General features: G+C 57.9%; 1 protein-coding gene across 9 annotated transcripts in view; it reads right to left on the bottom strand.

Moving 5' to 3' along the window:
• Positions 1-22,447, bottom strand: part of LOC116956407 (SH3 and multiple ankyrin repeat domains protein 2-like) — a 181,867-nt gene that overhangs the window by 30,640 nt on the left and 128,780 nt on the right. For all 9 annotated transcript variants that reach the window (XM_076054306.1, XM_076054305.1, XM_076054308.1 and 6 more), the window contains 5 exons: positions 14,476-14,764; positions 6,359-6,486; positions 5,117-5,230; positions 4,198-4,273; positions 1,525-1,607 (listed from right to left, as the gene is read on the bottom strand). In XM_076054306.1, the coding sequence (XP_075910421.1) occupies positions 1,525-1,607; positions 4,198-4,273; positions 5,117-5,230; positions 6,359-6,486; positions 14,476-14,764 (690 nt within the window). The remainder of the gene's footprint in view (positions 1-1,524; positions 1,608-4,197; positions 4,274-5,116; positions 5,231-6,358; positions 6,487-14,475; positions 14,765-22,447) is intronic.

Here is a 22,447-nt window from a genome sequence, read left to right as displayed (position 1 = left end):
GTATAAAGTGCACGGGGGGTGTTGTCGTTGACGAGCACACGTGGAGTTTTACGATCGTCGTTTGCCGTAGGTGTTTAACGCATAGCAGGAGGCTTTCACGAACAATATCATCCATTTCGATTTGAAGCTTTCGTGACTGCAAGGATGCATCTTCTTTGGTTCTTTCGGTAAAGTCACGTAGAATGAGAATAAAATAATAAATTGATAAAATAAAATAACACAATAATATTCTCACGACGTTTCGGCCACAACACAAGCGGCCTTCATCAGGTGAAGGGACGAGACTGTCTGGAGGACAGCGCTGGAGCGAAAAAGCCACGCTCAGATCGCGACCTTTAAGCTGTGTGAGAAGAAACAAAGCGCCTTGACAAAGGAATTAGCATATAATTTAGCATTGAAATAGCTGAGTGATTAGCTTGTGACTGGTCACAGAAATGGCTTTGTCAAGGCGCTTTGTTTCTTCTCACACAGCTTAAAGGTCGCGATCTGAGCGTGGCTTTTTCGCTCCAGCGCTGTCCTCCAGACAGTCTCATCCCTTCAGAATCAGAAAGGGTTTTATTCGCCATGTAAGTTCACACCGACACGGAATTTACTTTGGCAGGATGGTGCATACATTCAACATATAGGAATCTAAAATCTTAAATAAGTTTTAAACAAGTCTTACTATAATAAGGGTTAAAAGTCTAACACCAAGGGGCTGAAGTATATAAAATTAAATAAATATCGAATATAAAATAGCTTTAAGATATAATTTAAAAATAAAAAATACAAATAGGGTAACATAGTTAATATCGGCAAGGTGTCGTTATGTAGATAAAATGTTAAAAACAGTGTTAGCCCTTGGCCTTCACCTGATGAAGGCCCGCTTGTGTTGTGGCCGAAACGTCGTGAGAATATTATTGTGTTAATTTATTTTATCAATTTATTATTTTATTCTCATTCTACGTGACTTTACCAAAAGAACCAAAGAATATCATCCATAACAGGTTTGTTTTCTTGGGTTACATCGCGTAAATATATAAATGTTGTGTCGTTAAACCCGCCACCACCCGACACAGCCAACTAGTAAGGGGTTGTCACGTGAACAGAACGTGGCCAATTCGTTACTAGTACAGCACTAGTGTATAGAGTAGTGTATAGTGTAGTATACTAGTACAGCACTACACCGGTTGTGTGTTTGAGAGCAAAGCCACGACATTTACAATCTGAAGTGCGACGTTTCGCCAGTAATTACAACCGGCTTCATCAGGCGACAATGGGGACGATGGGGACCACGGGGAACGATGGTGACGATGGGGACAATGGGAACGATGGGGACAATGGTGACCACGGGTGACGATGGTGACGACGGTGACGATGGTGACGATGGGGACCATGGTGACGATGGTGACGATGGTGACCACGGGTGACGACGGTGACGACGGTGACGATGGTGACGACGGTGATGACGGTGACGACGGTGACCACGGGTGACGATGGTGACGATGGTGACGACGGTGATGACGGTGACGACGGGGTGTCTACCTTTCGCGCCACGCAGCACGAATCCGAAGCCCTCGCTGTCGCGCTTCTGCAGCACCACGGTGCGCTCTTCGATCACAAACTCGCTGCGCAGACAACGGGGAGGAGGAGGAAGATTTCACAATCGGCCCCCCCATTGCCCCCCCCCGCACCCCACAATCCCACCCCCCCCCGACCCCCACTCCCCCGACACGCGCGTTAAGCCCGTGCCACGCGCCACAGACGCACGAATCTCCGGCTCCGGCCTCAAAACGCCGTTGAGCGTTCCCACGTCCCTGGGGCCGCCAGCGGCGCGTGGCCAAAAAGCTAGGGGGGGGGGGGGAGAAACTCACTTGGACGGCGGAGAAAGCTCGTGCAGCCGCGGTCGGTCGCTCGACACGACGTCCGACGTTTCGGCAGCCGAGCTACAGGTTCCCCCTCCCACACCGTGGTCTCAAACATTGACAAAGGACCCCCGCAACAGCCGCCGACGGACTGTCGGGGGGGCAGGTGCCGTTGGCGAGCAGCGCCCTATGAAGGCCGGCACGGCGCACGAGGTGGTGGTGGTGGGGGGGCGTGGTGGGTGGCCAGCACTGCGCCCGACCGCCTTTGTCTCCCCCAGTGCCGTTGGTTTAACGCATCGCACCAGGCACTCGTTTAAAGGCTGAGTCGACCTAGGGGAGGCGGCGCACGATCGATGCCGATAACCGTCGCCGGCGGGTTCGTAGCGCCGTGCGCCAACCCATCACTGTCCGCTTACCGGCACGCACGCAACAACAACAACCGCCATTCGCCACTAAGTGGCGGTGACGTCACCACGACGCTTGTGCCAGGCCATGTGCGCCTTGAGGCCACGTAAAGTGTCGAACGCCCGCGGGCAGGAGGTCACGGGGCAGACCCAGGTGCCACGGGTCGACTGACTGGTGCACCACCTGTGCCCCCTACTGTGCCAACCTGCTGTGCTTTAGCCACCCGGCGCTCCGCTCGTTGTTGTGAGCGTCGCTCCTCCGCCCTCCGTTGTTGTTGTTGGAGGGCGACTGCCTCCAACTGCCCAGTAGCGTCCTTCACGAGCCTCCTCCACAGAGGCCGATCTTGACACCGCTGGTACCAGTCATCGGCAAGTCCACTCAGCTCCACGTCCTCCTGTACCACATCACTCCATCTCTTCTCTAGCCCGTGCCGCGCCCGTTTAGCCCCCTCGATCCGGCCGAACAAAAGCTGTTTCGGCATGCGGTGGCTGGGCATGCGGGCTACATGACCCAGCCATCGCAGCCTTGCCCGCCGGAGGAGCTCACCGATGGGACCTTGCCCAGATCTTTCAAGGATTTGTGAGCTCCTCACACAATCCAGCCTGGTTAAACCCAGGATGGATCGTAGGCAGGCCAGCCTAAATGTTTCCAACCGGCGAAGATGCTCCATTAAGGGGGTCCACGTTTCGCAAGCGTAGAGAAGGGAGGGAATGACCGTGGCCGAGAAGACTTGAAGCTTAGGGCGGAGCGACAGACCAGGTAGCTTCTACACAGCATTACGCAACCGATGAAAAGATATTGCCACTCGACTGATTCGGAGTGAGACCTCTGCTGTTAAACTGGAGCCGGTCATAAGCACACTGCCCAGGTATGGGAAACTCTCCACTCTCTCTACAACTGCCCCATCACCGATTGGGAGTTGTGGGGGTGGAGTGTCCGATGGTACAAAATACCCAAGCATGTGCTTAGTTTTGGTGGGGCTGATGGTAAGGCCCCATCTCTTAGTGGCACGCTCCAGTCTCAGCAGCAGCGTCTCCAACTCCTCCTCTGAATGAGCAGCTATTACCAAATCATCAGCATACATAACGTGGTTGAGCAATAGGGAGCCATCCCTTGACCGCACCCGGGCATCGATCAGCCTCCCATTATATCTGTACCAAATGGAGATTCCTCCGGTACAGCTATTGAAGGCTTCACGAACTACGTGGTCAAAATAGATGTTAAATAATGTGGGAGCCAGAGGACATCCCTGTCGCACCCCAAGGTGTACAGGGAATGGCCCTGACTTCCGGCCATGTAGTTTTACCCGGGCCCGCTCACCATCATGAAGGTCCTTAATGATCGTGAGCAGAGGGTCAGGGACTCCAAAAGCACGAAGAACAACCCAGAGCCCAGGCCTACGATGGTATCATAGGCCTTGACCAGGTCAATAAAGCAGAGATGTAGGTCTTGTTGTAATTCCCTACACCTCTGCTGTATCAGACGCCCTTTCCTGAAACTTCATTGGGGCTCCGCATGCCTCTCCTCAGCGTGCCTGGCAAGACGGTGTTGAATAATCCTTGCCAGGACCTTTCCAGGCACACTGAGGAGTGAGATGCCCCTGTAGTTGTTACAGTCTGTGCGGTCCCCCTTCTTAAAGAGGGGGACCACGCACACACACACATACACGCGCGGGCACGCACACATACACACATACACGCGCGGGCACGGACACACATACACGCGGGGACACGCACACATACACACGCGGGCACGCACACACATACATACATACATACACGCGCACATACACGCACACATACACGCGCACATACACGCGCGGACACACGCACGCACGCGCACACAAGCACACACACACGCACACACACATACACGCGCGCATTTGCGCTCACATGGACGAACTTGCGCGCCAACGTGCGGATCACTTGCATGGCGGACACAGCCTCACCTGGAGGAGCTGACGCTGTTGTAGGAGCTGACCGTGTAGTGCCTGAAGAGTCTCTTCGACCTGTCCTCCCTTGTTTCTGCAAGGGGGCGAAGCACAAACACGCTGGCACCTGCCACACGAACGTAGAATGTCCGCTTCGCAACAAGGGGGGAGGGGGGGGACTTTAAAAGGACGTGGCGAAGTGCCCGCTGCCTGAAAAATCACCGATGACGTCTCTCTCGCTCTCTCGACGGGCTCAAGCCTCAAGTAAAGCACGTGACTCCCGTGTGGCCACGCCCACTCTGAACCCCTCCGCCCCTCTCCCCTCTGCCGCCGCCCACTCTGAAAACAGACTACTCCTCCTCCCACCTCCCACCTCCTCCCACCTCCTCCCTCCTCCTCCCCTCCCTCCCTCCCTCCGCCCTTCCTCCTCCCTCCTCTCCTCCCTCCCTCCCCTCCCCTCCCTCCCTCCCTCCTCCCACCTCCTCCCTCCCCCCTCCCGGATGGCGACCGCTGAGTGCCCACCTCCTAACTGCGGCCACACCCACCGCGCTTGGCAGCAGCAGCGTGCACGCGGCCCCCGGAGCGCTCGCTGACCCCGAGAGCTCTCGTTCTTGTGCGTCTGCACGTGTGTCTGCGCGCGTGTGTGCGCGCGTGTGTGCACGTGTGTGCGCACGTGCGTGCGCATGCGTGCACGTGCGTGTGTGCGCATGCGTGTGTGCACGTATGTGCGTGTGTGTGTGCGCGCGTGCGCGTGTGTGCACGTGTGTGCGTCCTTGTGGCGTGGTTGCTGGCCACCCTGCGGCCTCGTGCGCCGTGCTGGCCTTCGTAGGTGCTCGCTAACAGCACTTGCCCCTACAGTCTATGAAGGCTATACGGGGGATCTTTATCTTTGTGCACGTGAGCGTCTGCGTGCGTGCGTGCGTGCGTGCGCGCCCACCTGGGGGGGTTTCCGCCGTCCTCATCTGCACCTCCTGCACGCAGTCGGCCGGGAACCAGCCCGTGCGTCCGTGCACACAGCCCTCCCAGTACCCGGCCTCCCCCACGCTCAGCACTGCGCGCAGGAGACGGAGTCGGACGGGGACAAATCCTGAGCGCGCGCCGCTCGGGAGAGCCGGGAGAGCGACGCCGGCGACGGGAACCGCGGCGGGGCGGGCCTGGCGGTCGCAGGGGTTTCACGCTTCCAATTCCGGTGGCCGCCCCCGACCAACGCTGCGGTTGGTGCGAATTCACCGTGACGCTAGCAAGGCGCCCGGACGCGAGAGCCGCGGCGACGCCGTTGGCTAGGGGAGAGGCCCGAAGGGCGTCCCCGGTTATCACGGTCCAAAATTTTCCACAAATGTTCCGCAAAAATTACACCGCAAGCTACTCGAATTGGGATCATACACAAAGACAAAGACCACCCCCCCCCCCCGTGTAGTCTCAGCAGACTGTTGGGGCAAATGCTGTTAGCGAGCAGCACCTATGAAGGCCGGAACGGCACACGAGGGGGGTGGGTGGACCAGCACCACGCCCGGCCGCCTTTGTCTTCCCCAGTGACGATGTTTACTACACACCGCACCGGGTACTACTCATTTGAGGCCGAGCAGACCTAGGGGGAGGCCCAGGACCGGTTCAGATAATCGTCACTGGGTGTTGGTGGGCGCGAGCGGGAATCGAACTCGGGTCGCCGGGTTCGTGGTGCAGCGCTGCGCCACCGCTCCCCCGAATCGGGATCACGCGGAAATCCCCGGCACCGCCCCTTGGAGGACTGACGCCCCCAGGGCGCTCTTGCAAATGAAAAGCGCCGTGGTATCCTGAGCTCCCGTGGCGGGGCCTGCATTTGAATAAACTGCCTCGCAGGGTTGTGAGAATCTGGACGATCGCCGTAAACCGCCGTGCGGACGCGGGCGACGGCAGCGGCACGGTTCGGCTTCCGCGGTGGGAAAACAAAGCTGGCGCGGCCCTCGTGCGGCCCTGGTGCGGCTCCGGTGCGGCCCTGGTCTGGCGCTGGTGCGGCTTGGTTGTACCAGTGGAAAAATCCCTGTCATCCCCGTCACCTTGCTCACCCACCAACCCCCCACCACGCCCAACCACCCACCCACGCACCCACCACGCTCATGCACTCAACACGCTCACCCCACCCACCCACCCACCCCACCCACCCACCCACCAGGCCCGCCCGCTCGCCCGCCCACCGTACCTTGCACCTGCTCTCCAGCGGCGAGCGCGATCTCCCCGTGGGAGTGCGGCTGGTACGACCGCACGGCCACGAAGGTGCGCCCCGGCACGGCGCTGTACAGCCTCCGCTTGGCCGCCGCGGCCGCGGCACTGTGGGGACGCGGGCACCGAGACGGAGACAGAGAAACGGCACCGCGGTGATCCGTGCGGTGTCGGCTGCCGGTGGGGGGGGGAGGGGGGGGGGTGGGGCGGTTTGCCTCGCACGGATTTTCTCTGCAGAATAAACCGCAAAAGGTTGAATCCTTTCTGGCCACAAGACGGATTGCGTGTTAGGATGTTCAAACAACACACAGATAAACCTTTTTTTGGTGTAACACTTAGTAGGCTTTTGCGGGCAATATCATCCATGAGAGGTTTTTTTTTGGGGGGGGGGGGGATAGATCGCCACGTAAATATATAAATGTTGTGTCGTTAAAACCCGCCACCACCCGACACAGCCAGCTAGTAAGGGGTTTGTCACGTAAAGAGCACGTGGCCAATTCGTCACTAGTACAGTGCCACCGGTGTGTGTTGGAGGGCCAAGCCACACACAACTGTGTCAAAACACCAAACAAGGTTTGATTTAAAGCTTTCGTGACTGCAGGGATTCATATTCTTGGTTCTTTAGGTAAAGCCACGTAGAGGTGAAACAATAAAAATATTTGATTGTTTTATATTTTTATTATTTTATTGTTTGCCTCCTACGTGACTTTACCGAAAGAACCAAGAATACACCAAACACGGTTTACGCTTGGTGTTTGGACATCTCAACACACGACTGTGTCATTGCCAGGTAGGGTAAAACCTATTCTTGGATTTTGATACTCGCAACGCGGGTCGCATGATGAGCGGATGGGTCAGTTTCACTCGTAACATCATCGCATTGATCTCCTCGTTTATTTCGGACCGAAACAGGAGGAGGAGGAGGATTTCTCCACACAGCTTTCTGGCTCTCCGCCTGATGATGCTGCTGGCTGCTGTTGTTGTTGTGATTACCGGCGAACAGTTGCGGTACTCGAATTGTAAATGTTGTAGTGGGGTTTACTCTCCAACACACGACCGGCGTGGTGTTGTACTAGTATACTACACTGAACACTTCATTATACACTACACTATACACTACTACAGACTGCACTACTATACACTACACTATAAACTACTATACACTACACTATACACTACACTATACACTACTATAGACTGCACTACTATACACTACACTATACACTACTATAGACTTCACTACTATACTATACACTACTATACACTACACTATACTCTACACTATACACTACACTATCAATGTAAATGTTGTAGTGGGTTTACTCTCCAACACACAACCGGCGTAGTGATGTACTACTATACTACACTGAACACTTCACTATACACTACACTATACACTACTATAGACTGCACTACTATACACTACACTATAAACTACTATACACTACTATACACTACACTATACACTACACTACACACTACTATAGACTGCACTACTATACACTACACTATACACTACTATAGACTACACGACTATACTATACACTACACTATACACTACACTACACTATAAACTACTATACACTACACTATACACTTCACTATACACTACATTATACACTACTATAGACTGCACTACTATACACTATACACTACTATACTATACACTACTATACACTACACTATACTCTACACTATACACTACACTATCAATGTAAATGTTGTAGTGGGTTTACTCTCCAACACACAACCGGCGTAGTGATGTACTACTATACTACACTGAACACTTCACTATACACTACACTATACACTACTATAGACTGCACTACTATACACTACACTATAAACTACTATACACTACTATACACTACACTATACACTACACTACACACTACTATAGACTGCACTACTATACACTACACTATACACTACTATAGACTACACGACTATACTATACACTACACTATACACTACACTACACTATAAACTACTTACACTACACTATACACTTCACTATACACTACATTATACACTACTATAGACTGCACTACTATACACTATACACTACTATACTATACACTACTATACACTACACTATACTCTACACTATACACTACACTATTATTGTAAATGTTGTAGTGGGTTTACTCTCCAACACACGACCGGCGTGGTGATGTACTAGTATACTACACTGAACACTACACTATACACTACACTATACACTACTATAGACTGCACTACTATACACTACACTATACACTACTATACACTACTATAGACTGCACTACTATACACTACACTATACACTACACTATCATTGTAAATGTTGTAGTGGGTTTACTCTCCAACACACAACCGGCGTAGTGATGTACTAGTATGCTACACTGAACACTTCACTATACACTACACTATACACTACTATACACTACACTATACACTACACTATACACTACACTATACTATACACTACACTATACACTATTATAGACTGCACTACTATACACTTCACTATACACTACACTATACACTACTATACACTACACTATACACTATACTATAATTGTGAATGTTGTAGTGGGTTTTACTCTCCAACACACAACCGGTGTGGTGCTGGACCAGGAACGAATTGGCCACGTTCTGTTGACGGGTTTTCACGACACATTTATATTTAAGCGATTACGGCCGTTCCGCTGGTAACTACAACCTGCAGCAGCACCTGGCAGTTGCAGAATTTGCGACAATCGGGAATGTTTATTTAATGCCGGAGGCATCCAATGAGCTACGAAGCCCGTCGAGGAGACGCACAGCACGACGGAGCCGAGACACGTGGCGTGATCATCGGTACCCGACCCCCCGCTGACACGCAGCTGTCATAGATTTGTGGGTCAAGTGCTGTTAGCGAGCAGCACCTATGAAGACCGGCCTGACGCACGTGTGGGTGGGTGGCCAGCACCGCTCCCGGCCGCCTTTGTCTCCCCAGTGGCGATGTTCACACACCGCACCAGGTAGTCGTTTGAGGCTGAGTCGACCTAGGGGCGGCCGTGGACCGGTTCAGATAATCGTCACCGGTGTTGTGCCGTGAGCGGGAATCGAAAGTGGGTCGCCGGGTTTGACAGCGGCGCGTAGCGCTAACCGCTGCACCGCTGCACCGCCGCTCTCCATGCAAAGACTAACACACTCACAAAAGCACACGCACGCGCGCGCGAACACACGCACGCACGCACACACACACGCACGCACACGCACGCACACGCACGCACACACAAGCACACACGCACGCACACGCAGACACACGCAGGCGCACACATGCACACACACACACACGAAGAGACAAACACACACACACACGCACACACACGCACACACACACACACACGCACACAAACGCGCACACACACACGCACGCGCAGCAGCAGCCCTGCGCTGCCAGCCCGTGGTCCCCGGCGACACCGCGCCGTGCCACCGCCGCGCGCTAATTTGTCCGCGTGCTAATGTGCCGATCGCTGGCGGAGGAGAGAGGAGGGGGGTGTCGGCTCTGCCGGGAGCCGCCGTTCGCCCCCCGCCCCCCCCCCCCGCCCGCCCCCCGCCCCACCGGCTCTCCTCCACCGCGCTCGGCGCTCAATTATTTTGTCATCGCCAACCGCCGAGCCCGGCAGACGCCGCCGCCGCCGGCGGTGGCCTCGCTCCCGATCTCCCGGCGCGGCGGTCTGAAGCAAAATCCCAGCTCGGCCGCCTCGGTCGGCGCCAGCGGCGCGCAAAGCGGCGGCGGGCGCCGGTTAGCCGCGTGGCCCGGCGTGCGCGGTTTGGGGGGTGAAGTGCGGGCGACTCTTCCCGCCTCTTCTCGCGGGACGCGTGGAAGATCAGGCCAAAGTACCCTCGAGAAGGGGCCCGGGGGGGGGGGGGGAGGGGCGGGGTGGGGTTCTCCGTAGCTTCTCCGCCCACCCCCCCCACCTTCTGCAAGCGGCGGTAACGAGCAACAGGAGGCGTCTCGAAGCATGACACCGCTGGGGAGAAGTAATAATTATCAGCGGCACGGTACCCACACGCCCTCGCTACCCGGCACGTGCGCGCGCCAGCGTTCGCAGGCGCGCAGCCACCCCCCCCCCCCCCCCTGCTCCCCCCCCCTGCTCCCCCCCCCCTCCCCCCAAATCCCTTGCTTCCACACTCCGCTAATGAATTCCGCGGGAGGACCCTCGAAGAAACGTGACGGACGGAAATGTCGAACGCGGGAGACGGAGGAGCCGCGCGGCGCGCCCGCTGAATGACTTCGGCCCGCGGTGCAGGGTTGGCGGAGGGTCTCCTGGCCAGGTCGTCGTCGTCGTCGTCGTCGTCATCGTCGTCATCGCTACGACGACGACGTGAACCAACCCAAATCGTTTACGTCTGTAAGCGAACAAGCGGAGCGAGCGGTGGGCCAAACAGGACCGCAGGAGCTTGGGCAATTGTTGTCTGCCGACGCTGGCTGCATTTCTTACTTGGGAGCGCCACGGTGGCTGCGAGATGTTAACTCCCTCGCCTGGTGCGCAGGAGGTCGTGGGTTCGATCCCGACCCTGACGCATGCTGCTGCTGCTGTATATTTGGAGTTTGCGTCTCTCATCATCATCATCACGGTGGCTATGAGATGTTAACTACCTCGCCTGGTGTACAGGAGGTCGTGGGTTCGATCCCGACCCTGACGCCTGCTGCTGCTGCTGCTGTATATTTGGAGTTTGCGTCTCTCTCTCTCTCCCCGTGGTCGCGTGGACTTTTCTCCGGGTCCTCCGGTCTTCTTCCCCTCCGCCGCATTTACAAACAACGCAGAGCGTTCACAGAGTGTCCGGCTGCGGTGAATGTCCACGTGACGATGAGCCCGGAGCCGTCATTCGTGGCCAGGTCGCGTCTGAAAACGAGCCGCCGTGTCTCACCACGGCCGCACGACCGCCTCCTCCTGGCGCTCCTCCTCGACACCCCCCCAGCGGGCTGGGGGGGCGTTCCGCAGCACCTGTCGCCGCGGCGATCCGCCAACCCTCGCCGCTGCCTCCGACGGCGCCGGATGGTCGCAGGCAGACGCACGCGGCCACCGGCAACGGCCGTTCCCACGTCCGAGCGAGCCGTCCGAGAATCAACGGCGCTCTCCGTGCCGGCCGCCAGCCAGCCCCCCTCCCCCCCTCAAAACCTCCCCCCGGGCGGACAACTTTGACGAATCGCGAGGACTCCTCCCCCAGAGGGCCATCGGCCGAGAGCCCTGAGGGTCAGTGCCGTTCTCGGCAACCCAACCGCGCAGGCGGGGCCTCGCGAAACGAACCCATGCCCGGCAGCGGCGGGTCCGGCCGCGCGCCCGCCAACGCCCTGGCACGGCGCACACACCCGGGTAGGGGGAGGAGGTGGTGGGGCTGGCGGGCGACCGACGTTCTGAATGATCATTTGAAGCAATTGGCGGGACCCCGGGGGGGGGGGGGGGGGGGGTCCCATCACTGCCCCGGGGTGGGAAAAACCGCGTAGCGACACGAGTCTTGTTGCCTTACCGACAACAACAAAACTCTAGTGGTCGATCGATGTGCCTCGTCGAGAGCTACTCGGGCACACTAAGTTTTCGTGAAAAGTTGAAAAATTACGTGAACACGTTAAATTCACCGCCCTGCGGGGCGGGGCTCGCCTTGGCAAAGAAGCTGAGGATCGACAGCTGACCGGAGGGCGGCGGACGCCCCCCGGGGCTCGCGTTTGTCCGGTGGGGGTGGCGCCCCATCGTGTCGATCGCCGCCTGCTGCTGCTGCTGCTGGTGGCGCTTGTTGTTGGCGCGAGTCTGGGCGGGCGGCGCGTTGCTGTCGGGATCGCGAGTGGGCGGACTGAAAAATAATAATTATTATTATTGACCTGATTTTTGCGGGAACCCGCTGGGGTCCCGCCAAATGATTCATTTCTCCCCAGCAGCGTCACGCTTCGAGACGCCTTCTCGTCGGATCCTACTGGGCCACGAATGCTGTTGTTGTTTATTAATATTATTAATAGAGGTGGGTGTAAAGATAACAGGCGAAGGCGTAGACCCACCTCCCCCCCCGCCCCCCCTGCAGTTGCTTTGCTCGAAGGTGGGAGGGGGGTGGAGAACAAGAGAGCCCCCCTTCTCGAGGGTACTTTGGCCTGATCTTCCACGCGTCCCGCGAGAAGAGGTGGGAAGAGTCGCCCGCACTTCACCCCCCAAACCACGCACGCCGGGCCACGCGGCTAACCGGCGCCCGCCGCCGCTTTGCGCGCCGCTGCCGCCGACCGAGGCGGCCGAGCTGGGATTTTGCTTCAGACCGCCGCGCCGGGAGATCGGGAGCGAGGCCACCGCCGGCGGCGACGTTGCGGCAGCGTTGGGGAGGGGGGGGGGGGGGGGTGGTGTAGCGGCGGTCGGCGCCCCCGAACCTGGCAAAGCCTCAGCTCGATAGCCGGGGGGGGGGGGGGGGGGGTCACGGCGAACATCGGTGTGGCGACGCGATAAGTAATCCCGGCTGGCCCTGCGCCGACAATCGCGGTGAAGTACGGTCAAACAGCAGCGCCCCGGGGGCCCCCAGCGTGACCGGCACGGCATGGGCGGGTTTGGGGGTTGGCCTCGTGGCCGAATCAGAAGGAGGCGGTTCATTATTTCCGTGCAGATTTTCTTTGGGGTCCCCGCGCGATCATCGCCCTGGCGCGGCCGCACGCGATGCCAGCGGCGAAGGCTCCGCGAGGCGACGGGAAGTGAGAATGAGGCCGTGAAAGACTTTCGCGCACCGCCCAGGGCACCACCACAAGAATAACAACAAACAATAACGACCGTTGTTGTTGTTGTTGTTTTAGTTGTCGTCAACTTGTAACGCTACGCCACCGCCGCCAATGCACGGGATTCGCTTCTCGCTCTCGGAGAGACAGAGAGAGAGGACGATGATGATAACGTCGTTCAGAAATTACACCCAACACTTTCACAGCATTGATGGTGACGACAATGATGGTGACGATGATGATGACGTCGACGACGATGATGATGACATCGACGACGACTATGACGACGATTTTCTCGCTATTTCTGGCAACGTTTACCCCGGAATGCATCCGGACCTCACCACCAAATGAACATTGATGATGCCAACGACGACGACGATTTTCTTGCCATCGCTGGGCACGTTTGCCCAGCAAAGCACCGGTCAGGGTCTCGAGGCTCCGCCGGACGCTTTACGCCGACACAAAGACCGCCGGTGCCAATCTCGGCCAAAACGGACACCGCCGGCGACCACGGTCGCTAGTCACCACGTTGGGAAAAAAATTCGCCGCCGGCACTCATCGCCGCGCCCGCACGCCGCTGCCCCCACCGCCCCCCCCCCCCCCCGCCCACCCGCCTCCCTCCCCGAGACACTCCGTAACGAGCGCTCGCTCGGCAATCCGTGCGCACGCTTCCCTCTGTAGACGATCGCCACCACCATGATCACAGCAGCCACCACCACCAGCAGCACACGATCGCCCCCCCGCCGCTGCCACCGCCACCAACCACCATCGCCACCATCATCACCACCGCCACCACCAGCACCACCATCATCACCACCGCCATCACCACCGCCGCCACCACCATCATCATTATCATCATCATTACCACCGCCACCACCACCATCATCATCATTACCACCGCCATCACCACCGCCATCACCACCACGACGATCGCCCCCGACCGCCACCGTCATCAAGACCGCCATCACCACCACCAGCACCACCATCACCACAATCATCACCAACACCATCATCATCATTGCCGCCGCCAACCCGCACAATAATCACTACCACACGATCACCACCACCGTCAAACAACAAGCTCCGCCGTATAAGCCTTAACAGACCTCCGGTGACCACGGTTGGCTACGCACGGTGCTAAAGAAGTCCAACGTACGCACAGGCTGCCGGGCGCAAACGCTGTCAAGCGAGCACCCACGAAGGCTGGCACGGCAACACGAGGCGGAGAGAGGAGGCCGCCACCACACCGGGCCGCCGTTTCCACGCCGCGCCGGGCGCTCGTCCGGCGCCAAGTCGACCGCTTCGGAACGGGCCGTCGCCGACGCCGGCCGCGGAGCGGGGAATCGAACCCGTGCCCCTGCCGGCCGGGCACTCACTTGACGGCGATCGCCTGCACCTGCTGCAGGAGCTGCGGCGGCAGGCTGCGCAGCGACGGCGCGGGCGAGCGTCCCGCCGGCCCGTCGAAGTCGCCGCCGGAGCCGCCGCCGCCGCCGGAGCCGCCGCCGGAGCCGCCGCCGGAGCCGCCGCCGGAGCCCGCGGTGGCGCGGGAGCACGGGTGGAGGCCGCGGTCGCTGTTGGAGCGCGTGAGGCTGCGCGACGCAGCCGACAGGGTGGCCTGGCTGCAGCGCCGGCGGTTCGTGTACGACGGAGTCTCGGTGAACGGCGCTGCCGGGGAGGATCGGGGTTCGTCGGCGGAGGCGGTGGTTGGTGGGAGAGGGAGGAGGAGGAGGCGGTGGTGGTGGGGGGGGGAGCGAGGGGGGAGAGAGAGAGGGGTGGGAGGTGTGCAGGGAGAGGAGCAGAGAGAGAATTTTTTTTTTAAGATGAGACACAGAGGCGCGTGACTCACACGCGCACGCAAAGATAAAGACAAAGATCCCCCGTGCGGCCTTAACAGACTGTTGGGGCAAGTGCTGTTAGCGAGCAGCACCTACGAAGGCCGGCACGGCACACGAGGGGGTGGGTGGCCGGCACCACGCCCGGCCGCCTTTGTCTCCCCAGTGGCGATGTTCACACACCGCACCAGGTACTCATTTGAGGCTGAGTCGACCCAGGGGAGGCCCGGGACCGCGTTCAGATAATCGTCACCGGTGTTGGCCGTGAGCGGGAATCGAACTTGGGTGGCCGCTACACCACTGCACACGCAAACACGCACACGTGAGGACGCTCGCTCTCTCCTCTCGCTCGTTTGCCCGGGCGCTGGAGGCGGGAGGATTTTCATGTGGGCTGCCCACGCACACACACACGCACACACACGCACACACACGCACACACACACACACACGCGTGCAGGCACACACGCACACACACGCACACACACACACACACGCGCAGGCACACACGCACACACGCGCACACACACACACACACACGCGCGCAGGCACGCACACACACACACACACACGCGTGCAGGCACACACACACACACACGCACACACACACGCACACACACACACACGCACACTCACACACACACACGCGTGCAGGCACACGCACACACACGCACACACACACACACACGAGCGCCGCGCTCGCTTGAATAGCGGGAGCGGTGGCGGGCGGGGGGGGGCGACAGGGGAGGGGGCGGCGGGGGGAGGAGTGGGGGGGGGGCGAGCGTGAGTCACTTGCAAGAGGCGGCAGCAGCAGCAGCAGCACCGCTGTGAAACAGCGCTGCTCACCACGGCGGAAGTTTCATTTTTGCAAAATGTTAACTGCCTCGCCTGGTACGCAGGAGGGCGTAGGTTCGATCCCGACCCCGACGCCCGCTGCTGCTGCTGTCTATCTGGAGCTTGAGTCTCTCGGTCTCTGCTTTGCGTGGATTTGTCTCCCCCCCCCCACCCCGACCACCCACTGCCCCCTTCCTTGGCATTCAACTTCGGCGCTCGAGCGGCAAAAACCGCCGCTTCTCCGTCTCGCCGTATGACAAGTGACACGCTGGCCGCCGTTACCGTTCGCACGACGGTTGCCGCCGTTACCGTTCGCGGCACGCCGCTGGCTGCGGTCACCGTTTGCAGCGCGTGCGCAACGCACCAAAAATAAATAACTGCTGGACGGCAGCTGCGAATCATTTCCTCGGCCGTGATTTTATTTCACGGCAATTGGCGCACGACGAGGGCCACGACGACGACAGCGACGAGGAGGAGGAGGAGGTCGACGGAGAAAATGTGGGGCGGTGGTGTGTCAGAAGCGACCGTCGCCGGATGTTATTTTTATCGCGAGGAATAAAACCTCATGCTGCAGCCGATTTAGTCACGTCAACTTGGAACGCTGCGCCACCGTTGGCAACACCGCTGGCAACACCGCCATTACCACCACTGCCACCACCACCGCCACCACCACCGCTACCACCACCGCTGGGAACACCGCTGGCAACACCATTGGCACCACCGCTACCACCACCGCTACCACCACCACCGCTACCACCACCGCTATCCACCACCGCTACCACCACCGCCATTACCACCACCGCTACCACCACCGCTACCACCATCGCTGGCAACACCGCTGGCAACACCATTGGCACCACCGCTACCACCACCGCTACCACCACCACCGCTACCACCACCGCTATCCACCACCGCTACCACCACCGCCATTACCACCACCGCTACCATCACCGCTACCACCACCGCTGGCAACACCGCTACCACCACCGCTACCACCACCGCCATTACCACCACCGCTACCACCACCGCTACCACCACCGCTGGCAACACCGCTACCACCACCGTTGGCACCACCGCCATCACCACCGCTACCACCACCGCCATTACCACCACCGCTACCACCACCGCTGGCAACACCGCTACCACCACCGCTACCACCACCGCTACCACCACCGCTACCACCACCGCTGGCACCACCGCTGCCACCACCGCTACCACCACCGCCATTACCACCACCGCTACCACCACCGCTGGCAACACCGCTACCACCACCACTACCACCACCACTACCACCACCGCTACCACCACCGCTACCACCACCGCTAGCAACACCGCTACCACCACCGTTGGCACCACCGCTACCACCACCGCTACCACCACCGCCATTACCACCACCGCCATTACCACCACCACCACCGCTACCACCACCGCTACCACCACCGCTAGCAACACCGCTACCACCACCGTTGGCACCACCGCTACCACCACCGCTACCACCACCGCCATTACCACCACCGCTACCACCACCGCTACCACCACCACTACCACCACCACTACCACCACCACTACCACCACCGCCATTACCACCACCACCACTACCACCACCGCTGGCAACACCGTTGGCACCACCGCCATTACCACCACCGCTACCACCACCCGCTGGCAACACCGCTACCACCACCACTACCACCACTGCTACCACCACCGCTGGCAACACCGTTGGCAACACCGCTGGCACCACCGTTGGCACCACCGCTGGCAACACCGTTGGCACCACCGCTACAACCACCGCTGGCAACACCGCTGGCAACACCGCCGTTATCACCACCGTTACCACCACCGCTGCCAACACCATTGGCAGCACCGCTATCACCACCGCTACCACCAATTTCTGCCACCACCGCCGCCACCACTGGCACCACCGCTGCCACCAAGCGGGTGTGAGCTGGTGCCACCGATTCCCCAAGCTCTGCGGTCCACTATATATCGGGGCGTCATCGGACAATGAATGAGCGATGCGTAATGGCCGCGGCAGGGCCGTGCATACGAGCAGCATGAAGGTGGCGTGGGGTCGTGGTGACGGACACGCCTGGCCACGCATTGCGCACCAGTGCGTTGCTATTAATAGGCGCTCGCTAACTCGCAGCAATTTTCCCCAACGCGCTGTGAGGCTAAACGGGGAAGGGGGGGGGGTGGGGGTGGTCTTTGTATTTTTCAATTAAATCTTTCGGAGAAAAGGAATTTCAGTTCTGTCCCTCAACACCTCCGACAAAATAATCAAGCAGACGATCTTATGCGTGGTGTGTAAAAAGTTACGCAATGAATCCGACCCATCAGCCACGCGGCCCTCTGGGAGTAACGCAACTTCAGCAGCAATGGTTCAACACACAGGCAAACGAAAGCGGTTGACTTCAGTTAAAATTAATGCACAGAGTTATGGGATTAAATTATAGTCGCGCGGATGCGCCACGTACAGCGGAATTGTTGTTATTCTCTGCCGCCATCTCTATTTTACACAGCGGTTAGCGCCACGCTGCGCTATGAACCTGGCGACCCGGGTTCGATTCCCGCTCACGGCCAACACCAGTGACGATTATACGAACCGGTCCCGGGCCACCCCTAGGTCGACTCAGCCTCGAATGAGTACCTGGTGCAGTGTGTGTAAACGTCGCCACTGGGGAGACAAAGGCGGTCGGGCGTGGTGCTGGCCACCCACCCCCTCGTGTGCCGTTCCGGCCTTCATAGGTGCTCGCTAACGGCACTTGCCCCTACAGTCTGCTGAGGCTATACGGGGGACCTTTGTCTTTGTAGGCGTCTGTGCGAGTGAGTGCATGTGTGTTTGTGAGTCTATCGATGCGAACCTGCAAGCCAAACAAAAATAAACACACGCTCTGGCAGTATGTGCATTGTCTTTGAAACCGGATTGGTCCACGCCGGAGACAGCTTTGTTCAGAGCCTCGTCTCAAACAGCGTGAGACCAAAAGCGCCCTTTGGTCAATGGGACCTCCCCTTGCCAGTATCAAAATGCAGCAAAACCTCGGATTGCGAGTGACTTGGTCTGCGAGTGTTTTGCAAGACGACCAAAAACATTTGTAAATAAATATTAATTTGATAAACGAGCGAGGGCCTCGCAATACGAGCAGTGTACGTGTAGACGCTTTGTACTGCCGAGCGTCACGTGATCACAACTGATATACGAGTGCTTTGATATACGAGTGCTTTGGATTACAAGCACGTTTCCGGAACGAATTATGCTCCTTTGCCAGTATCAAAATACAAGAAGAGGTTTAACCCTTTCTGGCAATACAACAGCTGTGTTCAGATGCTTAAAACACCAAACTGAAACCTTTTTGCAAGGAATCGTGGTTGCTGCGTTAACCACACGCGGTACTTGCGGTGCAAACAAACAAACAAAAATAAACCACATGCTCCGGTGGTGTATGATGCATTGTCTTTAAAAACTGATTGGTCCACAGCAGAGACAGCATTTCTTTACAGCCTCGTCTCAATCAAATTTCCGCTCCGCACCGCCGTTCAGGGCCGAGCTGGACCTGCGAGAGATTTGTTTCGGGTGACCGTGGCCGGCTGTCGGTCGGGGATCGAACTCACGAGGTGGTGACCGTGGGAGAGGGAGTCGCGCGTAGGCGCCGCTCGAGATTTTTCTATTTTATTTTATATTATTTCAGGAACACCCCGCGCTGTCTCGGCTTTAGCAGCGCGCGCGCGAGAGAGAGAGAGAGAAAGAGAGAGAGAGGGGGCGGCGAGCGGATTGAGATTTTTTTGTTGCAGTGGCAACGATTTCGACGCTGAGTGCGCGGCAATGATTTCACAGCCAAGGCCACGCGATGCAAAAGCAAAAAAAAACGCGCACGTACGCACGCTCGCGCACACACGCACACACGCGCACACACGCGCACACACGCACGCACACACACACACACGCGCACACACACACGCACGCGCACACACGCACGCGCACACACGCACGCGCACGCACACACGCGCGGCCGCGAACAAAAAACGCGTGCACAAAGTCACGGAGAGGCACGGCCTACGCACGCCAACGCGCGCGTGCGCACGCGGACCCGCCGCACACGCTCGTGCACAATCTCGAACCGAACGCGCCGCAAATTTTCAAGCGTCGACGCACACTTGCACGGAGTCGCAAGCGAGGGCACGCGGACGCGTGCGTGCGTGCGTGCGTGAACGAGCAAAGGCAATGCACGCGCACGCACACACACACACATGTGCGTGTGTGTGTGTGTGCACCAACGCAAGCGAAGGCATCATCGCACGAACGAGCGAACGCCACACGCACGCGTGAAGGCACGGGCACGCACGCGCCGACACGAACACAAAGGCATGAACAGAAATGCGCGGACGTATTGACGAGACAAAGATCCCCCGTGTAGCCTTTAACAGACTGTAGGGGCAAATGCTGTGAGCGAGTAGCACCTGTGGAGGCCGGAACGGCACACGTGGGGGTGGGTGGCCAGCACCACGCCCGGCCGCCTTTGTCTCCCCAGTGGCTATGTTTACTACACACCGCACCAGGTACTCGTATTGACGCCGAGTCGACCTAGGGGAGGCCCAGGACCGGTTCAGATTATCGTGCACGAACACACACACACACACTCACCATGCACAAATAAACACACTCACGTGCACACACCTGTGAAGGAGCACACACGTATGCACGTACGTGCACGAACACACACACACACACGTGTACGTACACACACACGCACGTGTACGTACACACACACACGCACGCGTATGTATACACACACACATACGTGTACGTGCACGAACACACACACACACACACGCATACGTGATTGAACACACACACGCGTACGTGTACGAACACGCGTACGTGCACGAACACACGTGCACGCACGCACACGCGCGTGCACGAACTCACACACAGGAACACGCCAACAATCGAGCGCGCGGATGCTCACGCACGTACGCACCCACGTGCGGCGGCTGCGGCTGCTGCTGCTGCTGCAGCACGTGGCTGGCGTGAGTCATCGTGACGCACAAAGACAAAGGTACCCCCCCCCCCCCACCCCCAGCGTAGCCTTCACCAGACCGTCGGGGCAAGTGCTGTTCGCGAGGAGCGGCGCCTACGAAGCCCCGAGGCCGAGTCGACCTCGTGGAGGCCCGGGACCGGCTCGGATGGTCGTCACCGGCGCTGGCGGCCGTGAGCGGGAACGGAACTCGGCTTGCGGGGGGGGGGGGATTCGTAGCGTGGCGCGCTAACCGCTGCGCCACCGCTCCCCAGTAGACGTACACACACACACGCGCCCGGTCGCTCGCTCGCGTTGTATCGGCACCGCGTGCCGTTCACGCGCAGACCTTGAGCCAGAGTGAGGTCAGCTCCGAGCCACGTGCATCCTCCTCCACACAAGGTGGAGGATGTAGGAGGAGCAGGAGGGGGGGGGGGGCAGGTGAGAGAAGGTGGGAGGAGGAGGTGGAAGGAGGAGGAGGAGGTGGATGGAGGCGATGGGAGGAGGTGAGAGGAGGAGGAGGAGGACCGCTGGGGGATCCTGGTGAGGGGGGGGTCACCGCCCAGAACAGAACCATGGAACCTCCCAGCGCCCGCCGGTTTGCGACCACGAAAGAGGAGGCATCACTGTCCTCTTTGGCTCTTTCGGGAAAAGTCACGTGGGCAGGAAAATTAATAGATCACGACGTCTCGATGGCAACAACAAGCAATCGTCATCAGGTGGGACAACCGCAGCAGGAAAAAAAATAACTGCTGTGTTGCGATCGAAACGTCCGTGATCTATTAGTTTTCTTCTAGATTTGAAGCTTTCGTGACTGCAACAATAAGGCAAGTCGCCTTATTGTTAAGCAGCCGGGGGTTCGAGTGGAAGGCTGTGGTGGACTGCCAACACATGCAGAGGAAACATCTAAAGTTTGGTGTACCACCACTGAGACTTGTTGTACTATTAAAAGGCAGCTAACGTTTGACTTGATTTATAACATCTTTCCAATGGTTGCTTAATTTGAAACCATCCTCTCGGTTGAAGTTGTGTCTGTGTTTGTATATTTGGATGGCCTCGTGGACAAATCTCTGATAATAACCTCTGTCGTCCCGACAGTTCTGTACCTTTCACCTGAAGACGGCCGCTTGCGTTGTGGCTGAAACGTCGTGAGAATTTTATTGTGTTATTTTATTATTTTATTCTCATTCTACGTGACTTTACCGAAAGAACCAAAGAAGATGAATCCTTGCAGTCACGAAAGCTTCAAATCGAAAAAATAACCGGTAGGTTTGCAGAGTACCTTGGTATCGGAGGAAACAATATCATGATCGCCCACAGCGTTGTAACAGTGATCAGCCACGGCAGAAGAATTCGTTCTGCCGTGTTTCAAATCTGATTTGTGCTCGCGAATGCAAATTCGGTCAGAGATATGTCGCAGAACGAATTCTTCTTTCTCCTCCCTCCCCACCCCCTTAACCTCCGCATGTGTTGGCAGTCCACCACAGCCTTCCACTTTTGACTCAGCTCTCACACCCACTCACCCCTCCTTTCTGACTCCATCCCCCCCCCCCCCCCTTAACCTATATATAAACCCGATCGTCTCAGAGCTATGTACTCAACACAGATCTTCTGCTGTGACTACTCCACCTGAAGACGGAAACTTGTGTTGCCTCCGAAACGTCGTGATTGAA

Source organism: Petromyzon marinus, chromosome 65 (assembly GCF_048934315.1).
Source record: "Petromyzon marinus isolate PM22_M1 ecotype Great Lakes invasive population chromosome 65, UKy_Petmar_22M1.pri1.0, whole genome shotgun sequence".
Classification (NCBI taxonomy): Eukaryota; Metazoa; Chordata; class Hyperoartia; order Petromyzontiformes; family Petromyzontidae; genus Petromyzon; species Petromyzon marinus.
The sequence above is the reverse complement of the archived record's forward strand: the minus strand, read 5'-3'. Positions and strand labels throughout refer to the sequence as shown.